The sequence below is a fragment of the Rousettus aegyptiacus genome, unplaced genomic scaffold, assembly GCF_014176215.1.
Source record: "Rousettus aegyptiacus isolate mRouAeg1 unplaced genomic scaffold, mRouAeg1.p scaffold_m13_p_6, whole genome shotgun sequence".
Taxonomy (NCBI): Eukaryota; Metazoa; Chordata; class Mammalia; order Chiroptera; family Pteropodidae; genus Rousettus; species Rousettus aegyptiacus.
The window spans coordinates 14,728,346-14,755,373 of NW_023416309.1; the positions used below are offsets into that span (position 1 = coordinate 14,728,346).

The 27,028-nt window shown below is 53.9% G+C and overlaps 1 protein-coding gene across 1 annotated transcript; it reads left to right on the forward strand.

The window, feature by feature from the left end:
- The first annotated feature begins 319 nt into the window (after positions 1-319).
- Positions 320-26,701, forward strand: SPOCK2 (SPARC (osteonectin), cwcv and kazal like domains proteoglycan 2). The gene is made up of 11 exons (XM_016162311.2): positions 320-798; positions 14,609-14,617; positions 14,993-15,038; positions 15,298-15,412; positions 16,897-17,011; positions 18,704-18,818; positions 19,200-19,319; positions 19,779-19,997; positions 21,438-21,500; positions 22,959-23,096; positions 23,242-26,701. Exons 1-11 carry the CDS (start codon positions 610-612, stop codon positions 23,385-23,387), a joined length of 1,275 nt encoding a protein of 424 aa, XP_016017797.1. The 5' UTR covers positions 320-609; the 3' UTR covers positions 23,388-26,701.
- Positions 26,702-27,028: the final 327 nt, after the last annotated feature.

Sequence of the window (27,028 nt, forward strand, 5' to 3'; positions counted from 1 at the left end):
GGAGGCAAGGGGAGAGGAAGTGGGTCTGAGGCTAAGTCCCCTTTTAGACACCTGAGCCTGGCTGGCTTTGTAACTGGAGAATTTTGTGTCTTCCTCCACTCCCATCCTCCCTGGGGAGCCTCCTGCGCTGTTCTTGCTCTTCACCCTTGGAAAGACAACAGGGCTGCCCTGGATTTGGATTCCTTGGTTTGCAACTCCCAGAGTGCTGGGCTGGGCTGGGCTCTGCTGCGGCTGGCTGGCATTGGGCACTCAGATCTAGCGCTTCCCTTTGAAACCTACCCCCTCCTTTTTTTTTTTTTTTTTTTTTTTAACCAGGTATGATGATGTCAAACGTGATGCTGATGCTACAGTCACAGACACGGCCCCTGCTGGCGCAGCCTCTCTGATTCTCTCTCTCCCTGTCCAGCGCTGGGCTTTTTCAGACAAGTGCATCTCCTAACCAGGTCACATTTCAGCCGCGACCCACTATCCATCCGTCTGTCACCGGAGTCAGACCGAAGGAGGAGGGCTGAGGAAGACGACAGCGTTTGCTTTGCCAACTGTGGCGTGGGAGGAAGGACATTAAAATACTGCAGAAGTCAAGACCCCCCAGGTCGAACCCAGACCAGGATGCACGCCCCAGGCTGCGGACCGCTGGCACTGCCGCTGCTGCTCCTCGCCGCGGCCGCCCTGGCTGAAGGCGACGCCAAAGGGCTCAAAGAGAGCGAGACCCCCGGCAATTTCATGGAGGACGAGCAATGGCTGTCGTCCATCTCTCAGTACAGCGGCAAGATCAAGCACTGGAACCGCTTCCGAGATGTGAGTCTGCAGGGCTACGAGGGCCGAGGGCCGGGCCGGGGACACGGGTTTGGGGAGGGAGCTTTGGAGTGGAGACCACCGCGCAGGGAGCGGCGGGTGCACATCGCAGCCAGAGGCTGCTGTAACCCAGCCTGCGAGTAATTGCACTGCGAGTAAACAACGCGAACCCACCAGGCTCTGGCTAGTCATCGCCCTCTCAGCTTGGTGCCCGCTCCTGGGGTTCCGCTGGCCTGGGAGCTGGCGGACTTGAGACCCCCAAAGTCCCACTCGCGCCCAGGCAAGGAGTCGCTTAGGGGGCGCGCACTCGCTACAGGGTCTCTCTCGCAGACGGGGCGCGGAGAGGAGTGCAGGATGCAGGTGGGGTGCAGGGCGGGAGGTGGGGGGGCCTGGCTGAGGCTGGGCTTCTGACTCCCCCCTTTTTTGGTGAGCCTCCCCCAGGAGTGCACCCAGCGGGGTGGATGCTGCAGGTTCCACATACGGGGCACTGCAGAAGGGGCAAGTCTGGGTGGGGCTGGTGGAGAAGATAGCGTCGTCTTGTGTGAGTCCCCTCTGTTCCCACCTTGGGCTTTAGGGGAAATGGGCACAGAGGGGACTGGGCCTTTGGCCCAGTTAGGGGATGGGGAGGGTCCTAGCCATCCTCCTAAGGAGAGATGGTGAAAGGCGTGTCCATGATGGAGGGAGGAGGAGCGCGTGATGGCGGTGAAAATATCTGAGGCCATCCCCGGGTGGCCTCCAGGGCAGGTCTGGGGTGCCCATGCAGAGTGGTGTGAGCACGAAGAAGGGAGGCTGGTTTTCCTGGAGCAACCTTTAACAGGGGAGCCCAGCCTCGAGCTGAAGGAAAGGTTCCAATACAGCGGAAAGACTCCACAGCCCCCTGGGCTTGAAAAGCAGACGGGGCAGCCCCGCAGGGTCTGGGGGCCCTCCGCTGATGGCCGCCGGCACCCTGGCTTAACCTTGGGCGGAACTTCGCGGGGTGGGGGTTGGGAAGGTGGCTGCGGAGGAGCCAGCCTCGCTGCACCACTTTGTTTACGGGCACCTGTAGATGAGAGGGGAAACCGGAGGTGGTGTTCCCAGCGAGGGAAGTGAGAGTGAGGAGGGGAGGGCAGAGGGCGTGGCTAGGCCCCGGAGATGGGAGGGTGTGTGAGGTGGAAGATGGGCCCGGATGCGTCAGAGGAGACAACTGCTGGTCCGCGCGACCCAGTGCTCTCAGACGCCAGTGCCCCGAAGGCCTCTTCTAGGACCCCAGTTCTTGCCCCTCATTCCCCATATTCTCTCATCGCAGCTTCCTAGTACAACACCGGCCACACTGTGACCTTTCTCATCTTCTCTTAAACTGTGTACATCCAGAAGTTCCTTAGAAATGTGTTTAAAACATACATGCTTCATATGATATTCAGCCAAATGTAGGGAGGACACAGAGATATGGATTTTTTTGTTATCAGGAGAGAAGCGACTGTTTCTCTCCAAAGGCATACTGGTAGGCTGTAATTCATCAGAAGGAATCGCCTGCTGCCAGGTCCTCTGGTGAGTGGCCTTGGCCCCAGAGTGGGGCCAGCCAAGGCAGCGTGGAGCTCCAGCCAAGCCTTTTCCGCCGTCCCTGCAGGCCCAGCACACATAAGCTGCAGTCGCCTGCCGCTGCCTGCGAAGCAGGCTGGCCATAGCAGCAAGGGGTGGCAGCAGGTCGGCCCATCCAGAATCCATGTGTCACTGGTCCAGGCCTCCCTCAGACTTACTGGCTGTTTTTATCTTCCAAAATGGGACCAGTGAAGGTCAGAGGGAAAAGAAATGCTTAATCAGAACAGTAAAGGTTTAAAAATAAAAGATGCCTCCCCACCTCCCTTCTTCCACCTGCTTCCAATAGCCAACTCTGTGGGTGAGGATAAATGATTGGCTGTTTGACCCTTGGCACAGGGCTGCCCACCTGTCTCCCTGGATTGGTGCCAACCACTTCTGCCTTCCTGACATGTTCATAAGGAGAAAGGTACCAGATTTGAAATTCTGCAGGACTTGCCCCCATAGGATCCATGGAAAGCTTTAGGGCATGTATCACTTTGGTTGGCCTCTAAAGCCCCATTTAAGGTAGTCCTGACTGTGGGACAGGATCAGAGAGAGAAGGACAAGGAAGGCTGGGCAAGAGGGTCTGGCTCTGGGGATCTGTTGGCAGTATCTGCAGAAAGTCAGGAAGCTTCTAGCTCAGAGCCACTGCATTGCATAACATTAGGGACGGCACATGTGAATGGCACCCCTGGAGTTGTGCAGTGCACAGACTGTACAAAGGGGCTCTGCCAGCACTACAGACTCTTCTCATCCCTCTTGTTAGTAGAGGCCCCAATTCCTACCCTAAAGGCTGAAGGCCCTCTAGCTGCACACAGTAGCATCAGGCTTTATATTCATTTCATCAGCCTAGCTTTCATGAAAATATACTCCTTGGTTCTTCAAAGGAGTTTCCGTTGAACCTCTAAGGCATTGCCAGGTCAAGCTAGAACCTTGTTTATAATCAATCATGAAATGGTGCAGGGTCCCCAGTTCACCTTGGTGGAAGGCAAGCAGGAGTGGAATATTCTCAGGAGATAGGATTGAGGAATTAGTAGTATGGGTGGGGCACATTTCTCATTAAATGATGTTGACTGAATTGAGGGAGAAGATTGAGGGAATCATGCCAAAGAGGTGAGGAAAATGAAGAAGAGGAAGAAAGCTTGGATAGTTGTTCCAACGTGAAATTGGTCCGAGCTGGTTAGTGGGGAATTCAGTTTAGCATTCTTTCTCTGAGCACTAGGATTATAGAGGAGGCAGGATTTACCAGCAGAGTAATCTTCCCCTCCAGTGGGCACAGGGCTCTCATATCCTGTGCCTGGGCAGATCTCATCTAATGCTCCGTGCCCTGCAGCTGAGGAGGAGGGAATTTCATGTCAGAGGAGATGGGGAGGTTGTGATCCAGCTGTGTCCTTCCCTGAGCAGGCCTGGACTCTCAGAGCCCTGCTCCCCAGTGCTACCATCTCTGGATTCACTCCCTGCAGAACCAAAGCATCCAGAGTCTCAGAGATAGAGATGCACATTTGAGAGGAGACAGGCCCATTACACAGCATTCTTCTGGTAGGTTCCAAGAGCCTGGCTAGGCAGCACTGACTGTTCTTTTTCTTCCTGACTCTTTTCTACTTTGTACTTCCATTAAATTGTAATATTTACGAGTGTCTAGCACTGTGCTTGGCACCCAGGAGGCACACAGTTAGTATGTGTTGAACCGCTGATTCCAGTGAGTGCTTTCATCTGCTATTCCCTGCGTAAGCCTTTCATATGCATTGCCTCTCGTGCCCCTCAACAACCTGTGAGATAGTTATCATTACTTTATAGTCCACCTATTTTGTGGTCGAAGACATGGAGGCACAGAGAAGTTATTACCCAAGGGTCAAATAACTAGTAAGAGGCAGAGCTGGGATTTGAACCCAGGTAATCTAATCCAACTCTGCATTTCAGGAAACTCTAGGCCTACCCCTTAGTGAAAATAGAAAAGAAGAGCCTATGCTGAAGAACAAAGTCTAGCGTGGCTCGTGCCCTTCGAGTCTCAAGGATGCCCTGGGCAGGAGCAGCACCTCCTAGGAAGGTGGGCCAAAACCCTCAGTACCCGCGTCAGCCTGCCTCCAGCCTGCTTCCCACCCCCTGGCCCAGTGACACTCCAAAGGCAGCTCTCCACCCAGGAGAAGCAGGAGTGCAGGGTGCTGGGAGAGCTCTGGCCTGGGAGTCGGAAGGCCTGAGTTCAGGTTCTGGCCCTGCCACTGGCCGGGCGTGTGATGCCAGGTATGTCACATAACCTCTCTGAGCTTCAGTTTCAGGCAATACTCTTCAGTCCCATAGGAAACTACCAGATGGATCATCATTTCTGGGGCTAGCCCACACCATGCCCCGGTCTCCATGAGAATGATGTTGACTATATTCACTAACTCATTCATTTGCTGCAGATCCGAGCAACTCCCATATGCCAGGGCTTCACCATGATCTTGGGCTCTGGCCCAGGGAAATATTACCCACTGGATAGTCAGGATTCTCATGTTTTTAGAGTCACCAAGTAGGCCAGTAGCAAGTTTTTAGCCAAAAAGGGGCTTCCTTATTCCCCCCTCTCCCCCTCCCTACCCCACAAACCTAAACCAATGCAAGTGTAGGGGTGAACTGCACAGATGTTTGTAGATAAGTATGGGTATGTGAGAAGAACCCCAAACTGGGTCGGAATGGAGTCCATAATTGGGGTTTGGAGTAGGAGGGTGAGTCCTTCCTTATCCCCCTCCTCCACCCTGGTTTTGAATCCTCTCTCACACTGAGCAGGGTGGCATCTTCCAGAGCGGTGTCAGCATGGTGAGGGACTCTTGAACACCCAGCGGGGCTCTAAGCCTTGGGAAGAGAGGGAGAGAAGAGCTCTCTTCCTGGAGAGGATGTCATATGCTCCTCTTGTCTTCCAGCCAGTCCGAAGAGGATGGAAAGCCAACAACACCCCCTCCCATTCTCCAGAAGGTCAGGAAGCAGGCTGGAGGAGTGGAAGAGCTCTATTCTACCCTAAGCACCGAGGGACTAGGGAGAGCACTCAGCTTCTCTTTCTTGTGAGAGGACAGAACTAGCACTGTGGCTTTGAAGGAGCCATTTCAGATTTTTGGCTCTTGATTTTCCCATTACTTTAATGAGCAGGCTAAACCGAGTAATCTACAGAGCTCTTATCATTCTACGGCTCCAGGAAGATGGCACTAGAGCCCGTCAATAGTCCCTTCACCCACAGACATGGCCCACCCATCCCATCCTTTCCCTGCCACAAACTGGCACTAAGTCTTAGGTTTTAGGGAAGGGATTTCCCTTTTGCTCCTGAGGAAGTATCTGTGACCATATTAGGTAGGGTACATATTAGCCAGAGACTGAGAAACCTGAGAAATGGGGCCTAATATCATCTTTGGGCAAACAGCTGGCTGAGGATGGGTGTACCATTCCTGTATTTGTTTATTGCAGGTGTAACATGGGTCGTCTTTGGAAACAAGGGAAATGTATGGCCAGGCATAGGCCTATATACAGAGCTGGACACCACTGTCTAACCCTATGGGCAAACTGAGGCCCAGCCGCGGGCTGTAGGGTGATGTGGTTCTTGAAATGGAACAGCCTCTGACCCCCTGAGGTCTCAGCTAGTGTTCAGTTACAGGTATAGCTCTTAACTCAGGGTTCCTGTAGTATTTATTGGCCTTAAATGCATTTGGCTCATGTTGGTGCTGCCTCGTGGCCTCACACTGTGGGCTTGTATCTCAAGAGTCCTCCTGCTGTTATTTTTAATGTGTGTTTATCACGTACCTCCCAAGGTAAGCCCCTGAGGACAAGGTCTGGGAATAGACTGCTTGGCATACCTTACCACCTTACCATGCTATCCTCGAGCACTGCGCAGGGTGTTTGTACACACAGTAGGTGCTCAAAATAAATTATGCACTGTGGAATGTGAGAGCCAGAAGGGATCTCAACTCACCCATCTCTGAGACTTTCCCTGTCCTCTTTAGGTAGTGACACTGTGGATTCAGACAGCAGAGCGCCAAGGGGAAGTTGTGGCTCTGGGCTGAAACATACTGGCTATTTGGGGAGCTCTCTCCCTCTTTCTGGACCTCAAAAGGTTGGAACAGTCACTACGAGAATGCTGGCACTCTGACTCTCCAGCGATTCATTTGTAGGATAAGGGAGTGAGTGACGCTGTGGAGGAAGATTCTCCCTTAGCCCCTATGTTGGTGGGCCTGGGCCTGATTGCAGCCAGCTTCCCCCTTTCTCCTGGGGGGTGGGAGCCTCTGAGACCTCCATCCCCAACCTCGGATGCCTGCAGAGCAGGCCAACCACACCCATCAGACCTGTGTTCCCTCAGGAGAATAGGTTGCCCAAGGCAGGGCATCCTGACACGCCTACTCTCTTCCTGGACATCTGAAAAGAGGTCAACGCTGCACTCAGCAGGAAGGATAAGTCAGGCCTCGATGGTGTCTTACCTCTGCCTGGATGCAGCCTTCTTGCTCCTTCCCTGATCCCATGTTACTTTGCACAAGTCGAAGGACGTGTAAAAATCTGGTCTTGTTCGGGCTCCTTTTCCCCTCTTCTCAAAGTTCTCATTTTGGAAGAATGAGGAAGCAGAACCATGGAACCTCAGCAGCATTAAGCACAAAGCACTTAGCCCCCACATTATATAGGTGGAGACACACCCAGAGAGGGGCAGGCACGTGAGAACCCATCTGTCCTCTCTCCACACCATGTCTGTGTTTCCTCAGCTCCCATCTCTGGGTCTTCCTCAGAACCTCTGAGATTGAAATCCTGCCTTCCACTCATGTTCCAAAAGGGAAACTGAGGTCTGGAGGCAGCTACCCTGTTCTCTGCCCTTCACAGACCTCTGGGACTGCTGCCTGGAGTAGAAAGGACTGGCGAGTGGCCTCAGATGTCCCTTGAATTAGTGGAGAGGTCAGGCCCGGGAAGTATAGGGAGTGTGTTGGTGTAGGCATACCTGAGACCAGGTAGAGCTCCTGGCATGCAGGGAGTGATAAGCACATTTTTGCCCTCCAAGGAAATTCCTCGGAGGAGAGGAGGTGGGAGGCAGGGAGTCTGCCAGATGCCTGTCTCCTCCTGTTTGTCCAGGCCTAACAGCCTCTGCCGCTCCCTCTGAGAGAGGAGCAAATATTTAATGACTGCTCCAGTTCCCAGCCCCCTCAAGTTGCCTTCTTCCTGGCATGTGATGAGGGTGTCAGCCCTTTGCTGAGAAGGAACCGAGGCAGCCTCCACATGGTCCTCCTCATTCCTCCAGGGTCCCTCACTCTGTTTACAGGAATGAGCAGACGGAGGCCCTGGACGCAAGTCCCCCCCACTCCTGGGCCTTCTGTAGTGCACTGGCTCCACTGGAGGCTCCCTCACCTGAGGAATGCAGCAGAAATAAACCTGGGGACAGGGCCTTTCAGAGGTTGAGAGAGGCCTGGCTCACTTCCATTTCTAGAGGTTCTTGATCTATTAAAAAATGAAGAAATGCCATAACAGGGTTAAAAACCTTGTGGTTTATTTAAAGTCTCATGATAAACATCTTTCGGTCTCATCGGTGTAGATCTTCAGTTAGAAACAATATCAAAAGTCTATATTCGAGGCTTATTGTGACCAAAAGTGCATCTTGCTCACTCCCTTCTCCAGGTTCCCACCTTGTGTGCCAAAGAAATCGGCTTTAATGGTCCTGTTTTGTGGTTTTTGAAAGTACAGAGCTTCCCAGTTTACAAAGCACTATCTCAGTCATTATCGTACTGGGTCCCTCTGCAGCTCAGGGAGGAAGGAAAGGGCGTCTTTCCATTTTATAGACGAGGAAGTGGGACCAGCGAGGGCAGGCCTCTCTAGCCCGCAGTCTTGCTAGCAGTCAGAGGTAAGGCGGAGAGGAAACCCAGTGCGCTGATTCCATATTGGTGGTGGGGTGGTGGGGGAGGCTCCTCATCACACTGCGCTGCGAGGCAGGTGGAGATTTGCTCAGGTGGATTTTAGCCCAATAAATCGAGTCCTTGGGGAGGCTGTTCTTTTGCTCTATTCACTGCTGCGTCTTATCCTCCCCACCAGATGGAGAGGCTGGGAGAGATTGGGTTAATTCAAGCTGTGAAGTGAGCGGGTGATTTTGGTGCTAATTAAAATGACAGGAAGTAAACAGTGCTTGGAAACACCCAGCATGTGCCCCTAAGCCCAGCTAGGCCTGCACACTCACCACCATTTCTCCCCCAGCTTGGCACAGTGGGCCCTGTCTCCATGGCAACTGAGCTGAGCCACAGAGATCAAAGCTGGAGATGGGTTAGCTCCAAACCAGCCAAACCAGCATTGAGTGAAGGGGATTTTTTGGAAAGTCCCTGGAGAAGCGGGGGGGCCCCCAGTTGTCTTCCCCACCACTGCCAGGCCCTCCAGCCTGGGGGAAAGCAGAGCCGGTGTGGTGGGAGAAACCACCATGTGCTGGGATTGGGCTCTGTCCAGCCCCAGGCCTGGGACTTTTTTCACCTGTAATGTGTATGGAGCAGTCCAGCATCCTGGTTAGGGGTACGGATTCTGGAATCATAGTTCTGGGTATGCAAATACTCTTCTGCTGTGCAATTGATGTGTGATCCTGAATGAGTCCCTTTGAGCTGTTCAAGCCTCAACTTTATCACTTGAGAAATGGGTATAATAATAGTAATTTTCTCTTTGGGTTGTTATGATGAGTAAATGAGCTGATGAATATAAAGTGCTTAGCACAATGCCTCCTACATGGTAATTGCTGAAAAGGTGTTTGCTAAGTGCTGGCATAGACAGATGAACTTTATATGGTCCTTGTCTTCAAGAAACTGACCATCTAAATAGGGCAGAAGCAATAACATTGTTTGGTGTAACCAGAGCAATAATAAACTACTACCAGGCACCTTTGGCCTGAAAGAAAGCTGGGCAGGTTAGGGAAGATGATGACCGAGCTGCGTTTTGAAAGATGAATAGAAGCTCTTGGGTTGGATGCAAACACACGTTCCAGATGGAGGAAAAGGCTGTGCCATGGTCTGGCCTCGTCAGAGTATCCGCTGGAAGGACATAGGGCTGGGGTGGCTAGAAACAGATCAAGGGTAGATGAACTTTCTTCTGTAGGTAGCAGAGTCCAGTGAGGATTTTAAAATATGGTGTTTTTGCTTTTATTAAAAGAGTAAAACATATTCACATTATAGGAAATTTGAAAACTTGGAAAAAGGCAAATACATGCCCAAATTCTCTGTATTCCTACCCACGCCCCCAGAGGAAACTACTATTGGTATAAATCCTTTTTACCTACTCACCTGTTAAAACATTTTCCAGAATGAGAGGAAACTGTATATTCAGTGAAAAGTTTTAAGGAGGGAGAGACATGATAATAATTGTGTTCTAGAAAGATCCGTGTAGCTGCAGCAGTGTGGAAGACTGGCGGACAGACGAAGGGAGACCCCTGAGGAAACAATACAGTGATTGAGGTCAGCGTTGGGAAGGTAGGAGCAGTGGGCGTGGTGAGGAGAGGGCAGGCTAGAAAGAGGAGGAAGTGGAGTAGACAGGGCAGGGAAGATAAGGACTGGGAAGAGTCTGGCTTGACATTGTAAGATTGGAAAGAGCTACATGATATATGCTCCGAAGGAAAAGCCTGGAGTTGAGAGTCAGGAGGCTGGGTTCTGGTGAGCTGGCCTCATCCTCCGACACTGAGCATCTGCTTTGCGCACGGTGCTGTTAGAGGGAGAGAATAGCTGCTCTTTTTCATCTCTGAGGCCCCATGTGAGAGATGAAGACACAGAGAAGATAAGAAGAGCATTAGACAAGATGTGGAGCCGAACGGCCCTTAGACCTGAGAGCCGGTGCCGTGGGCTCTCTCAACTGCCTGCTTAGCCCTAGTGGGAGGTCTCCAGAGCCAGCCAGCCAGGAGATTGCAGTGGGCTCAGGTGGGACTTGGGCAGTGGATGGTTTAAGAAGCTCCAAGGGTGATTCTGATGTGCAGCTGTAGCTGAGAGGTACCCACGTGGCACAGAGGAGGACTCTTAACCCTGAGGGGAAGTGACTTCCTGAGGCTACACTACGAGGCGAGTTTAAAGCAGATTCCGGGTCCAAAGTCTTCATTGCCTCTTTCCCTGCCCCCTTCTCACTGCCAGACTCTGCTCCTCTCTTAATGAGAGACCCCACCTACCTATAAGGTGGGGTGTAGGATCAGTCCTGTCGAGTCCAGTCCGGGAGTCTTGGCTCGATTCCTCACCTGTTTTGTGACTCTTGGCCAGTTGTTCTGCCTCTCTGAGCCTCAGTTTCCTCAGTTTTGGAGTTGCTTCTAATGGTCCTGCTTACTTCACAGGGTTATGAGGGTAAAAGGAAGACAGACATAAACATATTCAGAGAGGACTTAATTTTAAAGCACCATGAAGCACAAGCCACGGTGCGCTTGTACATTCCCAATGTTTTTCCACGTGCCAGCTCTGTCCTGAGCAGAGGTGGTCACTGGTGGCCGGACCAATCAGGTGAAAGAACCAAGTGAAATAAGATGTGCTATCCTTTTCCCAGAACTTTGGATCTCGACCTATGGCCCATCTCTCCACTGGCCTGGCCCTCACTCCAGAGCAAATCCCCCTTTCTCAGGGGAAAACTCCATCTGTGGCAGCAGAGGCAGCAGAGCTAGGGCAGAATCGGCCAGGGCAGAATCGGGCCTCCTTCTCCTGAGAAGACCTGGTGCCTTTATTGGACCATTGCTCACAAGTGCTAATGAGCCCACTGGGTACCATAAATAGACACTGATAAATTCAAAGGCGCTATTCGCACTTGCCAACAAACACCTCTTTTTCAGCTTATAGATGGGCCAGCCCACACCCTGCCTCAGGGGGCCGAAGTGTGGCCCTGGGCTCTGCCCCCATGCTGCCCCTCAGGACTTCCCCGCCACCCCTCCCCCCTGAGGCCCCTTGGGGGCAGCTCTCCTCATACTCCACCTCTCCCTGCAGTGGCCTCTCTCTTCTCCGCTTCAGGGGCTTCTCATGTGGCCTCTCCTTGCCCATTTTCTGATGCTTCACCGTTTTCTTCGCCCACGCTCCATGATCTCTCCTGCTCTAACAGCTTTTATTCGTTGAGTGTTTTCTGGACACCAGGCACCCCACAGACGCAATCTCTTTTCATCTCTGAGTAGTCCTAGAAGATGGGTGCTGAGCTCCTAAGGGTCTCAAGGTGCTCGCTTGCTCAAGGCGAGCTGACAAGGGGAGCATGGGGGTTCTGTGTGACGCCATGGCCTCTCTCCTCACCCCTCTCTGTTCAGCTGCTCCTGTCCTCCTGGAAGCAAAGGTCCTGGGATCCAGAACCACTCAGGGCTCCCTTTACCCACTCAACACGGTGCAGACAGGGAGCTTAGCTAGAACCGAGGACAGCACTTGTATACAGAAGGGGCTCAATTGCTGTAGGCTGAATCAGGGGGAGGAGTTGGCTCCATACCAGGGCTCTAACTAACGAGCTGGATAGAAAACTCCTTTCTTAAAACTCCCTTTCCCCCCACCCCACCCCACTTTCCCCTGGGGTTCTAGTCAAAAATTCTTGGTCGTGACCTTCGAAAACCCACTTTGTAGAGAGTTCCAAAGGCTTCTGCTGGCAGCCTAGTCGGAGATTGCAGCAGAGTAGGGCGAGAGTGTGGGAGTGAGCAGGCGTGGAGGCCCTTGGCTGACAGCCTAGCCCCCTCCCTACCAGTTCAGGTGCGGGTGGGTTCTGGGCACACAGGCCTTGTTGGTTGGGGGCCTGGGACTCACACCAGCCACGTCCCCTGTCCTCTTCACAGCCTTATGCCCAGTCCCCTCTCAGGGAATGGTGGAACAGACGGGAAGACTCCAGCTTGATGGAGGCCAGTCCCTACTTTTGCCCCAACCTCGTAACCCTAGCTTCAGCCACTTGGCCACTCTTAGCCTCCATTTCCCATCTGTGGATACCTATCCCCGACGAGTTCCGAGGGAAGAAGGGCCAGGTCTGGGCTGGCTTTCTTTGGCCCTAGCAAGTGAGAGAAATTGTGCTCAGTTCCCTGTCAGCTGCCGTGTGGTCTTCTTAGAAGCTTGCACAGGGGCTCAAGAGGGCTCAGGCCATGTCCTATGGAACTGGGTGGGTGCCTGAGCTTAGAGCCTGGGCTGATCAGTTAAGTGCCCAGGGCGTGCCCAGGCCAGGCTCCCTTGAATCTCTTCCTGGGGCCTTCTTCCTTCCTACTCTTGAGTTCGAGGACTGCAGGACACTTGGCTGCTTAGATATATGTGGCGGGGTGGGGGGGCAGGTGCAGGCAGAGTGAAAGGGGAATGAGAAAAAAGAGAGAAAGAGGGGAGAGACACAGAGACATTCGGACAAAGACACACATGAAAGCAAGACAGAGAGAGAGCAAAGCTGGTACAAGCCAGACCCTCCTCATAGGGGAAAGGTCTGCTGCTTTCTTGCCACCTCCCCTCCATACCCATCCCTGCCTCACCCTCTCTCCATGTGGAAGAGGCAGGAAGACCAAGCTGGAGGGAGAGCCTCAGTCCTCAAGCGTGAAAACTGGAGGCTGCTCTCAGACGTGTGCTTTGTTACTTCGTTTCTAGATAAAACCCATCTGGCTGTGGGTGAGTTGCCTCCAAGTGTCCTTATTTACTACTGTTGCTTACTCATGTACACATGCTCATAGATGAGGACCTGTACATATATATTGCTTCAGAACACATGTCTGTGAGCGTGCCTGTATGCACCCAGGGCCTGCATGCATGCGTGCACACACATCTGCAGAAGCTCACACTCAGTACGCATCTGACCACAGTGTTCTCTACCTGGGTGCTGATGCCAACTGCCTGCTCTGCCCTGACCCCTCTCTGACCTTTGCCTAGGAGGACACGTTGGTGAGGCCCACGCCCCTGCCTGTTCCTCTGATGCTAGTCATCTCCCAGAGGAGGCTTCCAGGGGGCTTTCAAAGCAGCTGTGGATGCCCTCCTTTATGCTGCCTGCTGCCCCCATGAGGCTGCTCTCTGGTGTAGGAGCCCCATGCCCTTCCCCTCAGGCCCGACAGGTGTCTGGCTCCTCCCCCCTCCACCACCTCACCCTCACCCCTACAGCCCCACAGCGTGGCCTCTGTCCTTCATCCCTGTACAACTCTGATCCTTGGGCGGGCAGGGCTCAGGATCAGGGGGCAGTTGTGTGGGGCTCCTCATGCCCTTCTACCTCCGTTCGGAGGAGACCGACCGTTGCTGCTCCTTGGCACCGCCAGCCTCCAGTCCTGAGAAGCCCTCTTTTCTGGCTGGCAGAGCTTTCACGAGGAGTGCCCTGGGAGCTGTTTGTCGGTTTTCAACCACTTCCACCATAGGCGGAAGTGGGGAAACCAGAATGAGTTGGGGGCTTTGTGCCAGTGAGCTAGACTGGGTGATAGCTGCTCTGCCTCTGGTCACTGTGAGGTCCGTGGGCCCAGAGGAGGCTCTCGTGGCCAGAGCAGGGTGAGGAGTGATCTCCCATGTGCCTTAGGTCTTGGAAACTGTGTGTTGTAACCAGAAGAGAGGCCTGGGTTGGGCCTCGGGAGACCTGGGCTCTGTGATAGTGGGACCTGGGTAAGGTAAATGTCCTGTCTCTGAACTTCCTGGCCTCTCCTGAGCCAGACGACCTCAGAGGGCCTTTTCAGGATACTCTGAATCTGAGGATTTGCAGCTGGACTGTGGTAACTGAGGAAGCCTTCAATATTGGGAGGGACTGTGGCCCTTTTTTCTTTTACTGCACCATCTGAATTCCGCAGGAAAGTCAGATATAGAGTAAAAAACAGTCCCTATGCAGCCTGGAAGAGAGGTCCTCCTTCCGCCTCACTCTCATGATGGGCAAATTTCAGGGGAGAGGAATGCCAAGGGAGGGACCCTAACAAAGGAAAACAGTGGTGTTTCTGGGACGCCCAGGACACAGGTGTGAGAATCATTCTTCCAAGGTAATATGGGCCCTCAGACATCTGTCCTAATGGTGGGGCCAGGGCTGGGCCATTGGGAACAGATTCGGGGCCTGGTGGAGAAGGATGGGGCCTCACCATCTCAATGCCATGGGCCTCACCTCTATTGCGCCTCAGGCTGGCCCTAAGTGGGCCCAGGTCTTCAGCTTTCTGTGATGAAGATATAGGAATACTGTCCTCCAATTAGAGGCTCTAGGGGTCAGAGGACCATAGCAATCAAAGACCAATGCTCAGCGCCCATGGCCATGTGATGAGGCCAGGGGAGCTTTGGGACCACACGGTCTGAGAGTAGACCTCACACTGAAATCACCCATCTCTTCCTTTCTCCTCCTGCTCCATTTCCCGTGGCCTGCTCCTGCTTCCTGATCCCAGGAGGTGGAGGTGAGTACTGCTTGGAGTTCCGCTGCATGTGGTCCGCTCCGCGGATGCTCTCTCTTCTCTCCCTCTGCATCCTCACCCCAACTTCTTCCCTGCAGCATCCGGTGTGGGATGGAGGGAGGAATAAAGACCTTAAGGGAGAAGCTGGAAGGGATTCTGGACATGGGTTTAGAGGGAAGGAGTAGATGGAAAGGGGAGGCAGCTAGCAGGGCTTGGGTAGACAGGGGTCATCTGGGTAGCCACTCAGGCTGGTGGCAATTTGCATGTAAAAGCAGTGGCCCAGGCTTTTATTCTTCCTCACCTTGGAGCTGAACCTCTCTTCTGAGATGTGCATCTTAGCCTGTTCCTTTTCCCCTGGCCCTCTCTGTCCTTCCCTAGGACGACTACATCAAGAGCTGGGAGGACAATCAGCAAGGAGATGAAGGTAATATGTCCTTCCCAGGAGGGGGAAAGCGACTGACATCCATGAAGACTTAAGGCTAGAAAGCAAGTCCTGACCCTGGCCTTGGGGGCTCCTTGGGCAGCCATGCGCCTGTGAGGGTGGGACGTCTGAGCTGAGGAGCTCTGGTTATCAAGGGTCACTGAGGAGAGGGGCTTCCCAGCTCAGAAGTGGGACTGGGGACTCCTGGGCTCTATGGCACTGATTCCCAGATGACCTGCATCCTGATTGTATGTCCCTGCAGCCCTGGACACCACCAAGGACCCCTGCCAGAAGGTGAAGTGCAGCCATCACAAGGTGTGCATTGCCCAGGGTTACCAGCGGGCCATGTGCATCAGCCGCAAGAAGCTGGAGCACAGGTGAGGGGCTTGGGGAGCCAGCAGCCCTGGATGAAGTTTGCTTAAAGAGTAAGGGCTCGATTAACTCTCTCCTATGCATTGGTTACCTTTTGCTGCAAAACAAAGTACCCTAAAACTTAGTGGCTTAAAACAACAGATGTATATTATCTCACACAGTTTCTGAGGATCAGGAATCCAGGAGTAGTTCTGTAGGTTCGTTCTCGCTTAGGGTCTGTCATGAGGTTACAACCAAGATATTGGCTGGGGCTGTACCATCTGAAAGCTTCTCACTTAGCTGTTGGCTGGTGGCCTCAGTTCCTAGTCACATGGGCCTCTCCATGGATGCTTGAATATCCTTACAACATTGGGAAGTTGACTTCCATTAAGGCGAGTCATCCAAAGGAGAGAGAGCAAGGAGGAAGCCACATTTCATTTATGCCTTAGTCTTGGAAATCACATCGTTACTTCTGCCACTTCTATTTGATAGGAGCAAGTCATAAGTACTGCCACACTCCAGAGAAGAGGGGTTCGGCTCCGTCTTTCGAAGGGAGGAATGTCAGAGAATTTTCAGATATATTTTAAAACCATCACACTATGTGGGATCAGTCACCAAATATGTGGGACTCCGGGAAAGTCACAGCTCTCCTCTGGGCCTTGCTGTCCATATCCGTAAGACAAATAGGTTGGCCCAGATGGTTTGAGGTTCTTTCCAACTCCGATATGCAATGACTTCATGAAGTAGTTAGGGCTGTAGCTTCTGAGGCTCTCAGAGGAGGGAATGGGTGAGGAGCCTTTGAGGACTTAGCTTCAGCCCAAGGATGAGACCCTGCCTGGTGCCAAAACCCCTAGAAAAGGTTCCAGTTTCCTTCCCTCTTTTCTGAATCAAAAACAGAGACCAGAGACTTAGGATCATAATCTTAGCTGCTTGCAGGGGCCTGGCAGGTAATGTGATATGTGAAGAGAGCTCACTGACAGACCCCTCTGCTGAGCCCAGGTCCCGTGGAAAGGGAGCATCTTCTGTTTTACAAAGAAAGGCCAGGAATCCAGGTTTTTATGTGAACTCTTCCATTTTGTAAATGTTGGTGAATAACTCAATTAAGAACAAAAACCCTTGGTGCCTAAACAAAATGAGTCTACAGGCCAGATGTGGCTATCCCTTCATTGCCTCTGATTTGATCTGGCCCTTTTAAGCGAAGTGCGACTCCTTTTTACATCATACAGTCAGACCTGGAGTTGCTTCCTGAAGGCCCTGCTGGACTCAGTGACCCCTGGAAAAGGGAGAGCTGGCAGTCTGTACCCTGCCCAGTTGGTTCTACCCTTATGAGCTGGAGGAGGGTCTGGCTGTGGGTGGTGGGGGAAGGTGGCGGGGGCAGGGAGGTGGCTGCATCTGCTATAGATTGCTGGGTCCAGCTACTTGTTGACATTTGTCTCCTGAACCTTCTCTCTCCTTGGCCCTCTCTCATTTTCATCTCTGTCCCTGTCTCTTCTCCATCCCTCTCCTGTAGGATCAAGCAGCCTGCCCTGAAACTCCATGGAAGCAGGGACACCATCTGCAAGCCCTGTCACATGGCTCATCTGGCCTCAGTCTGTGGCTCCGATGGCCACACTTACAGCTCCACGGTGAGGAACCCTGGCCCCAGGTGGGGTGAGGGAGGCCTAGGCCTGGAGGCCACAGGGAGCCAAGAGGACTACGCAGTGCAGGCACAGGGGGGCCCTCAGGGACTCCCAGTGCTGATGTGGGGTCAGAAGGGCTCAGTCAGTGCATCCCTGGGCTCAGGCCACCTGAAAGTCCGAGCCAGACCCTTGCCCCTGACCTTGGGCAGGTACAGATAGGGGGTAGGGCCTGGAAAATGAATGTAGGCAGGTAACTACAAATCAGAATGAATGAAGAAAGTACTGGGGCTATGGAAGGAAGTAGCTCTGTCTTCCAGTGGATGGAGGTGAAGGACAGAGCTTTCCACAGGCAGATTCCACACGGAGGGGGCGGTGTTCACCAGCAGGCACTGAGTGTTCCGGGAAAGGAATAAATGACCTTCCGTGAGATGATGTGAGAAGGAACAGTGGTTGAGGGAAGAGATTCCTACCTTATGAAATTTTTGTGAGGATTAAATGAGACGATATTTGTGAAAGCATCTTATAAACTTTGGAGTGCCGTGGAAGTACAAGTGCTAATTGTGAATGCCTCTGCTAGCGACAGGGAGTTGGGAATTGCTTGGCGTTCGGAGGGCACTGACTGTTAGCTTGGGTTGAGTTCTAGGGCTTAAGAACCCTCTGGGGGTGAAATGCAGATTTGAGGAAAGTCTCCCCACCTCCCCACTGTGAGTGATGATTGAAACTGGGGAGGAGATGAAGCAGAGAAGAAAGGGAGGGGAAAGAGACTATAAGCAGGTGGCTGAGGGGGGAGCTGCACTGAGTAGGCAGGAGGGATACAAAGGAGACAGGCGGCCTGATGAGGAGGAGACTGCCGCATCACACGCCCAAGGGCACAACAAGGTTTGGGCAGGAAGCTGTGGTCTGAGGGTCATGGCACTGCCCGGTGGGGAGGTAGAGGGCGTTGAGAGGTCTGGCTTCCGTCCCAACCCTGTGGCTTTGGGCAAGTCTCTATTTGAGCTCCATGTTCTCTGCTGAGCACAAGAAACACAATTCCTCTCTCGCAGAGCTGACGGGGACCAAGTGAGATAATGCTGTAAAATGCTACAGCCCGCTTCTCATTAGCGGTCACCCCACAGGGAGAAACCAGATGCCACCAAGGGAAAATGCTTTAAGGGCAAGGAATGGAGGAGCCCCTCTCAGCAGCTAGGTGTAGCTGACAACTGCAACCGAGTGTTTTTAGTAAAGGCCTGGGAATTAGCAGATGTACAATAGCCGGTAGCTGTTTGTTATCAAGAGAGCTAAGCATGGTGGGAAGGCCGTCGAAGGAGGAGGCCGGCAGCCAGTTATTCAGGGACTGTAGTGAGCAAGAAGAGAGGCCATGAGGACAAGGAGGGAGGTGGGCAATAGCCAAACATGGGAGGTGGGTCTGGAGGTGAGGGAGTGGGGAGATAGGTATGCCAGGAAAGATAAATGTGCAGAAAGGGCAGGCTGTCACAGAGTACAGTTCATGGGAGCCTTTGTTTGCTAGGACCCTCTTCCTGGGCCTGCCGCCCCTTACACTGTGTACTCGCGGCCTCAGGAGGAGCCAGGTGGACCCCTCCAGGCCATCCATGGGCGCTGTCCTCCTGTATCCAGTGGGGAAGGCAGGTGTGGCTGCCATGGTAGGTGCTCCCAGGTGCAAGGTCCCCATCACCCAGCGTGACCTTTCTTCTCATGCAGTGTAAGCTGGAGCAGCAGGCATGCCTGAGCAGCAAGCAGCTGATGGTGAAATGTGAGGGCCCCTGCCCCTGCCCCACAGAACAGGCTGTCACCTCTACCACCGATGGCAAACCAGGTAATGAGGAGTGCAGGACTATAGCCAGGTGGGGGTCTCACTGCCAGGGCTCTGGGATGGTAAGATTGGTTCTCAGAGTGGCCAGGGAGAAGGAGTGAAAGTGGAGACAGGCTTGAGGGACCTGCGGGGTTGTGGGAGCCTGGTGAACACAGCAGAGGGCTTTGGCCTCAGCCACAGGGAGCCTGTGCTTGTTTTTAGTGCTGGCGAGTGACGAGGAGGAAGAGGAGGGGAGAGGGTGAGAGGGGGAGCCTCTGATTTCTAACTCCCTTCCCTACAGCATCCCTGACCTCTGCCTGGCCTCCTGGCCTGTAGGGCAGCATCCTAAGCTGAGGTCATGCTTGCTGCTTCGCTCACTTTCACTTTCTACCCCCTGTTCTGCAGAGACCTGCACAGGTCAGGACCTGGCTGACCTGGGGGATCGGCTGCGGGACTGGTTCCAACTCCTCCATGAGAACTCCAAGCAGAACGGCTCAGCCAGCAGTGGAGCCAGCCCTGCCAGTGGTACCAGAGCCAGTTGCTCTGCTGGGAGGAGGGTGGGAGATGGGAAGACAGGTGCACACTGGGGCCAGCCAACCTTGTGCTCCCTGCTACCAGACTCTGAGCCTTTACAAGAGCCTAAACCCTAGAATGAGGGGCAGCAGGCTTCCACCAGACAGGAAGGATTTGGGCTGGGTAGTAGGAAGAACTTCTTAAGCCCTGAAATTGGTAGCCAAGGGAAGGTAAGGAGTTATTTTTCCCAAAGGTCTTTCAAACAGGGTTTTGAATGGCTTAGGTGCAGTCCTAGGTAGAGGCAGAGGGATGGACCTTTGCCCATTCTTGAGTTTCTCACGCCCACGCTTAGATTCCAAGCTGCCCTGACCCTGAACAGAGGGCTGGGGATGATGGAGAGGTGGAGGGGTGGATGACAGATGGATGGAGTACTTTACCTTGAGCATGTCGGAACTTTGGCCTTCTCCCCAGGCCTGGACAAGAGCCTGGGGGCCAGCTGCAAGGACTCTATTGGCTGGATGTTCTCCAAGCTGGACACCAGTGCCGATCTCTTCCTGGACCAGACAGAGCTGGCTGCCATCAATCTGGACAAGTACGAGGTCTGCATCCGCCCTTTCTTCAACTCCTGTGACACCTACAAGGACGGCCGTGTCTCCACCGCTGAGTGGTGCTTCTGCTTCTGGAGGGAGAGTGAGTGTGGCCCCTCAGCAGGGCCTCTGGCCCTCCCGGGCTCTGCCCCTTGCTCCAGGTTCTCTTTGAGAGTCAGAGTGGCCCATCAGGCCACCTCCCTAGTTCCAGAACTTTCCCCGTTCACCCACTTCCTATACTCTGTCAGCGAAGCCAACACTGTAACTCCTTTACTTGTCAGGCTCCAAAGCAGATCCAGATTATGTGGGTCCTGAAGCTTATGCACTTTTGGAGGCCTTCTTTAGGAAAGAGTGTTAAAAATACAAATGGAACATACTACGGACCCTTGAGGACTTAGGATGAGGGGTCCTGAAGCTAAAGCTACATTGGCTTCTCGATGATTCCACTTCTGGGCGCATTTCACATTATTTGCCCCAAAGATGTGATCATGTAGGTGATCGTTAGCCTTAGAGGTACAGCATCATGTGCTAGCTTTATATACCCTGAACCACAGCTGGACATGTGCTTAGAGATCATCTGGGCAACTGTCATGATGAGGAAGCAGGTTCTGAGGGTCAGCTGACTGGCCCGGGGCTTGGGGTAGGCCCTGGCGCCTGCCTGGCTCCACAGTGGTCATGGGGCAGAAGTGGAACATCATCTCTGGCCCGAGGCTCAGGCTTCTGCTGGGGCTCTGCACATGCTGGCTCAGGACCCTGGGCAGGTCACTGAACCTTTCCTAGTTCTGTTTCTTCATCTGAATCAGGAGACAACAATACCCACCTCAGAGACACTTCTGAGGGTGAACCGAGAAAATCTGGGTACAGAGCACCACGTAAAGGACAAATCCCTGTGCCAAGCAAGGTCTTTTGGTCGGTTTTATTGCCGCTATGTGCCTAGCCTTCCGCTGTCTGCGTCGCTGCTGCACTTTTACTCTGAAGCTCATTCTGTCGATTCTCTACAGCAGCCCCTTGGGCAGGAGCCTGGGAATGGAGCTCACTTTACCTTCAGCCAGGCCTCCAGCTGGGAAGGGCTAGAGGACTTCTCAAGGTCACAGACAAGTTAGAGTTGGTTGCCAGTTATTTTCAGGCTGTCATCAAAAATCCCCTCTGGTTTAATATTCTCCCTGGGGCCTCTCCCTCTACAGACTGTGTGTGTTCCCTCTTCTTTTGAATCCTGTTTACTCATCCCATGGGTCTCCCACACCCTCAGGGAGCCCAGAGCTTCTTGGGGACCTCAGCCTGCCCCACAGCCATGGAATGGCCTCTCTCAATTGGAGCCTGAGTGTTTTTATCTCATAGAGTCCCTGTGTCAGCATTTGAGACCCGAGAGGGATCAGTGCATCCCCCCACCGCTGTAGGGTGACCCTGTATCCGAGCCGGGTATTTTCATCTCGCAGTGTCCCCTGCCTGGGTTTCTAAGCCTTGGAGTGGGAGGTGGGGGGCCCAGTGAGTCCTGCCAGCACCACAGGACAGCCCCCATCAGAGGCTGCTTCTCTCCCCGTAGAGCCCCCCTGCCTGATGGAACTAGAGCGCATCCAGATCCAGGAGGCTGCTAAGAAGAAGCCAGGTGAGCGGCTCAGAGGAGGAGGCAGGGAGGGGTGCCCCGGGGTCCCTTTGAGACTGGAGGCTCCAGCCACTGGGCATTAGGGAGGACGCTGAGCCCAGAGGAGACCTGGCTTAGGAAGACAGGAATGGGAAACTCCTTTCTTGTTTTCATCACTGTGGTGGGGCAGGGTCTCCCAACCAGCCCCCCAATACATGTGTTTTAAGCACCAATTTCCGTCTGTCCATGCTAAAACTGGAGATTGGGATACAGAAGGTTCCTAGCACCCTCCATTCAGTTCAGTTCAGCAAGGCCCAGTGTAAAGCTCGAGTGAGGCCCCTCACTCACTACTCAGCAAATACTTGAGAGTCAGGGCTGGAAAGAAAAAACTAACCCAGTCCAGGTCAAAACCGATGGGCAAGACAGACTTGGCCCCTGGCCTCATAAAGCACACAGGCTACTTGGGGGAAAATGACGCACCAAAAGAGACGGAACTACCTACTGCAGCTTGCATATATTATGGTGTGAGGGACGTAGAGGCGGACGGAAGTTAGCCTGGGGTTCAGCAAAGGCCTCTCTAGGGAGCTGGCGTTTAAGGGAAGACTTGAGAACGAGCCAGCCAGGTGCAGAGCTGAGGGCAGGAAAACACTTGAAGTTCTTGAGGGAGCAGAAAGAAGGGTCCCATGTGGCTGGAGCATTATGGTTGAGGGGACAGAGGTCTGAGAGGCAGATCCTGGAGAGCAGCTTGGCATTTGACTGGGCCGATGAGACGAGCACATGTGAAACCAAACGCTGGAACTGAACCTCAAAGCCATATTGACCAAGCTCAGTGGCCTTCAGAGGTCAACTTCAGTGCTGCTTCTTCCAGAAAGCCACCACAGGCCTCTCTGGTCTGTATCCCAAGCACGCTTGTGGGCCTTTGGGCACCCATCATGTGGTGCCTGGTATTTCTATGTGTGTCTCAATACCCTGCCCCCCAAGTGGACAGAGTCCACCTCTGGGTCCCCCAGAGTGGTGATTTCAGAAGATGTCTGTTGAGTGGACAAAGGAGCAGCCGTTCTGGAGCCTGAGGGAAAGTGGGTAGGTCCTGAAGGCAGGTCAGAGTCAGAGGGGCAGAGAGAAGAAGCCTGGGCTTTGCCTGCGGAGGGCAGCCAGGCGGGAGGAGCAGCTGTGGATGGAAGGCATCGAGCACAATGAGATCGGATTGCCCGGCCTGCAAGACTCGGGCCATGGGGTCGAGGAAGTGGTGGAGGTGGATAGGAGCCATCACGGGGCTGGAGCAGGTCATTTAGGAAGGTGGGTTTTCTCATCTCCGGTCAGTGGAGCTGGAAGAAACACCAGCATCCAGGCTTCTTGGGTAGTTGGTACCCAGAATGGCGGGGTCTGGACCTCTGCTCGTGTCCAAGGCTCCAGGGTTGCCTCTCCAAAGAGCCCACACCTGAAGGCCCCTGCTCTGACCCTGCCGGGCCCTGTCCCATCCAGGAGTCTTCATCCCGAGCTGTGACGAGGATGGCTACTACCGGAAGATGCAGTGTGACCAGAGCAGTGGTGACTGCTGGTGTGTGGACCAGCTGGGCCTGGAGCTGACCGGCACCCGCACACACGGGAGCCCCGACTGTGGTAAGGGCCGGGCAGCAGCATGGGGGCTCTGGCCTGCACCTGGGAGGGCCTGAGTGGGGAATCACTTGGTGGGCAGGATTCTCGGCTGGCAGCTGGCAGGTGGCCAGCAGGGTCCTAACCTGCCCTTGGCTTGTTTACCTCACAGACGACATCGTGGGCTTCTCAGGGGACTTTGGGAGTGGAGTCGGCTGGGAGGACGAGGAGGAGAAGGAGACAGAGGAAGCGGGTGAGGAGGCTGAGGAGGAGGAGGGCGAGGCAGGCGAGGCGGACGACGGAGGCTACATCTGGTAGACGGCCCTCGGGGGGCCATGCCAGCCCAGGGGGCTGCAGCCGGGGGATGGGCCAGCAGAGACCTGGACAGAAGCAGGCAGCTTATGAATGGATTCAGAAAATAGTTGAAAGGACCCTGGCTCCAACAGGGAGGACTGGAAGTGTGTGTGTGCATGGCACTTGTGTGGCCAGGAGTGTGTGTGTGTGTGTGTGTGTGTGTGCGCGCGCGCGCGCGTGCGTAGCATGCTCTGACAAACATGTCCTTGGTCCACACTGCCCTTAGCAGAGTGAGTCACTCAAGGGCCCCTTTGGCCTTCTTGTAGTTGTTTTCTTTCCGTTTGTTGGTTTTAAAATACACAGGTTCACACACATATATTCGCTGCAAGGTCAAAATTGATGAAATGAGATGCCCCCCTAGCCACTTCCCCTAACTGCATCCAGGCCTGCTTTAATACCCCTGTCCTGATTTGCTACCTTCAGCCAGCCTTGCCTCTTCCTTCTCCTGCCTGCCCTTCTTTCTTCCTCTTCTGGGGTCAAGCTCTGGCCTGTGGGCGCATCCCTATCTCAGAGAAGGGCAAGTAGCTGTCTGCTGGCTGGGGACCCTCCCAAAGCTGGGCTGATTTGGTTATGAAAGGCCCACCAGCCTCAGGCGAGATGGGCGTGCATACCCACCACAGAAAGCCCTTTTTCTTTGCTGGACTCCCCAGCTGCTGGAGAAACTCTCCTAATATACACCAGTGTGACTGGCGATGGCCAAGAGGGAGCTCGGGGCACAAGCTGAGAAGCAGGGGAAGGCCTTGCCACGCCACCTGGGTGTGGAATGGAGTGTGGAGGAGAGTCTGCCATTGCAAATCTAGGTAGAGCTCTTAGGGGTGGAGGCAGGGCAGCCCTGAATGCCAGACCAGCGACTAGCCTCTTTCTGTGGGTCTCAGGTGGGGCTGTTCTCTTGGAGGCAGTGGGTAGTTATGCAAGTGATCTCTGCCTGGCCACATGGGGTGCCACACCTGCCTTTCTCCCCTGCTGGAGTCCTCTGGTCCACTCTGGGAGCCTGAGGATTCGGCAGCAGGGTGTGTGTGTGTGCCCACCTCCTCCCTGACCCCTTAATAAATGCTCCAATGCTTAATAAATGCTCCACCCAGGCCTATGGAAATGGTTGTCCCTTAGACCTTGTAGAGGAGGAGCAGTGGAAACCTGAAACCTTCCTGACCTCGGAGTCCTGACCTTTCTCCATCTCTCCTCCAGGGAGAGGCACTTTTGTGCCATGGGCCATTTCCAGCGCCACTCCCCTCAGCCCCTGGGGTTTTCTTTGTCTCTTCCGAGGGTCCCCTAGGGCTGCTGTAGTGGAGGGGCTTCTCTATGCTCTGAAGTATTCTGGAGTTGTGAAAAGTCAGAGGGGATAGGACTGGGGCAGCCAGCCCCGGAGCCCACACCTCACTGTTTCCCAAATCTCTTTACCAGGCGGAAGCCAGGGTGGATGAAAAGGTGCCCATGCTTCCCCACCCCCACGCCAATCTGTCCAGTTCTCCCTGTTGAAGCAAATACCTTAACAGCACTGGTGAAGCATTTCTTGCACAGACTCGGGCCACAGCTGCCCTTTGGCACATGTTGAGTTCAGTGTGTGTGTGTGTGTGTGTGTGTGTGTGTGTGTGTGTGTATGTGCGTGCACTTGAGTGTGAGCCTAGAAGCCATCCCTGGGGGCCTGGGATGGTTGGAGCGGCACTCTGTGTTGGCAGGGTGTGGGGTCCACGTGGCGAGGTTCCTGCGCAAGGCTCCGGCCTAGCTCTCCCTGGCTTCTGCAGCATCCGCTGTGTCTGTTGAACTTTGTGGAAGAACCTCGCCTAGTCCGCCCCTTAACTCCACTCTGGAATCCACAGCTTCCACTTCCTCTGTTGGAGGAACTAACGAAACTCCAGTTAGCTCCATAAACTGCTTCTCATTCTGCAGCACAATCTTGACCATTAAGGTGACGCGCTGTTCCAGATCCCCTGCGTCCCGCCTCCCCACGCTCCCCTTCCCTGTCCTCCCGCCTCCGCCCTCTGGTCTCCAGCTCAGTTCAGTTCAGTTCAGTTCAGGGAAATGTCGTTCACGTCAGCCCTCTGCTCTCTGAGCAGCCGCTTCTCTCACTCGGAGCTACTTGAAACTAACTCCCTGCTCTTGCTAGGATTGAAATCTGTCTCCTCCCTCTGCCCCAGCTCAGACTTCTGGAATGTCCTCCTGGGGTGGCAGCTGAGGATCCTGGGGCATTCCGTTCCAGGGTGGGAGGACAGGGAGGAAGGGGCACCCCTCGCCTCTCACTGTTACCCTCCTCTCCCGAGGGTGCACGTTTTAATGACCTTGTAAATATGTTGTAGAAAGAAAGCAAAAGGCCTTGAACTGGACCCTGGTGGGACTCAGGGCTCCAGCCTTGCCCTGCCTCTGAAGCCCCCACATTGCTTTTCATCCGACTCTTTGAGACAGAGGTTCCCCCAAACCAGATAAAGCAGCTTGTACCCAGCAGGCTGAAGGCCTCTAAGCGACTTCTCATCAGAGAAGCCGCAGGCTTCCTCGTGAGCAGGGTTACAGGGTGGTCCTTCCTCAGCTCCTCAGATGTGTGCCCTTCACTAAGCTGCCTGTCACCCAGCCCCTCCCATGCCCCTCTACTCAGATGTCCTCTCTCCATCCTGCCCCCATTCCCCTGGCTTAGACAGACAGCCATATTAGGGCTGCATTGAAAAGAGCTCAACCAAAAATTTAAAAGAACAGTTTCTTGCCTGGCTCTGGAGCTGCCCAAGACCTCCTTACCCATGGGTGCTGGGAGAGATGGGTGTGTCTGAGATGGGGCAGGTTGGAGCTGGAGAGAACAAATGTGCCTTGAGAGACCACTCAGAGAGTGTCCAAGGATGATGGGGGAGGAGATGTGGTGTGGAGCTCAGGAAGGAAGGAGAAGGAGGTGATGCTGATGAGAGTGATGGGGCATCCGTCATGACTGCTGGGGCTGTGACCACATGGGGTCAGTGGTCTTCCTTCCCTCCTCATGCCAGCCTGCCTGGTTTTAGTGGGCAGGCCACCTACTCAGCCTTTCATGAGATCCATCTGCTTCCAATCGCCTATGAGTGGGTGGGTCCATTGGGATCAACATGGAAACCCTCCATTTCACCAAAGCCTCACCTTCAGCCCTTGGGGAGAATGAATGGCTAATCCATTGACACCTGGCATCATCATGAGGCTGTGGGCTGGCAGGGATCAAAGGGAAGAGCCACTAGGGGTGCAAAAGGGGACTCGAGACATCCCAAGGAAGTCCCAAGCAGAGCAAACTGCTTTATAGCCTGAAGCTACTTAAACTGTGTCATGTGCAATAACTGAGCTTAGAGTTAAGAATTGTGTTCAAGTGCTTGGATTTCCGCCTGTATATTTTAAGTGCTGAAATTGTATCTCTCAGTAATTTTAGATGTCTTTAAAAAAAATCGAAAAAAGTGTTAGACCGTGTGTGTGCATTGATGGGCACTCAAGCGTCCATGGGTCACCCCACCCTCTCCCTTTCCCCTGTGCCCCCCACCCCTCACACCCCAGCCCCGCCTCCACTTGGGGACCCTGCCTCCTGTTGTCTTTATCTGCCTATTACTCAGCCTAAGGAAACCAGTACACTCCACACATGCATAAAGGAAATCAAATGTTATTTTTAA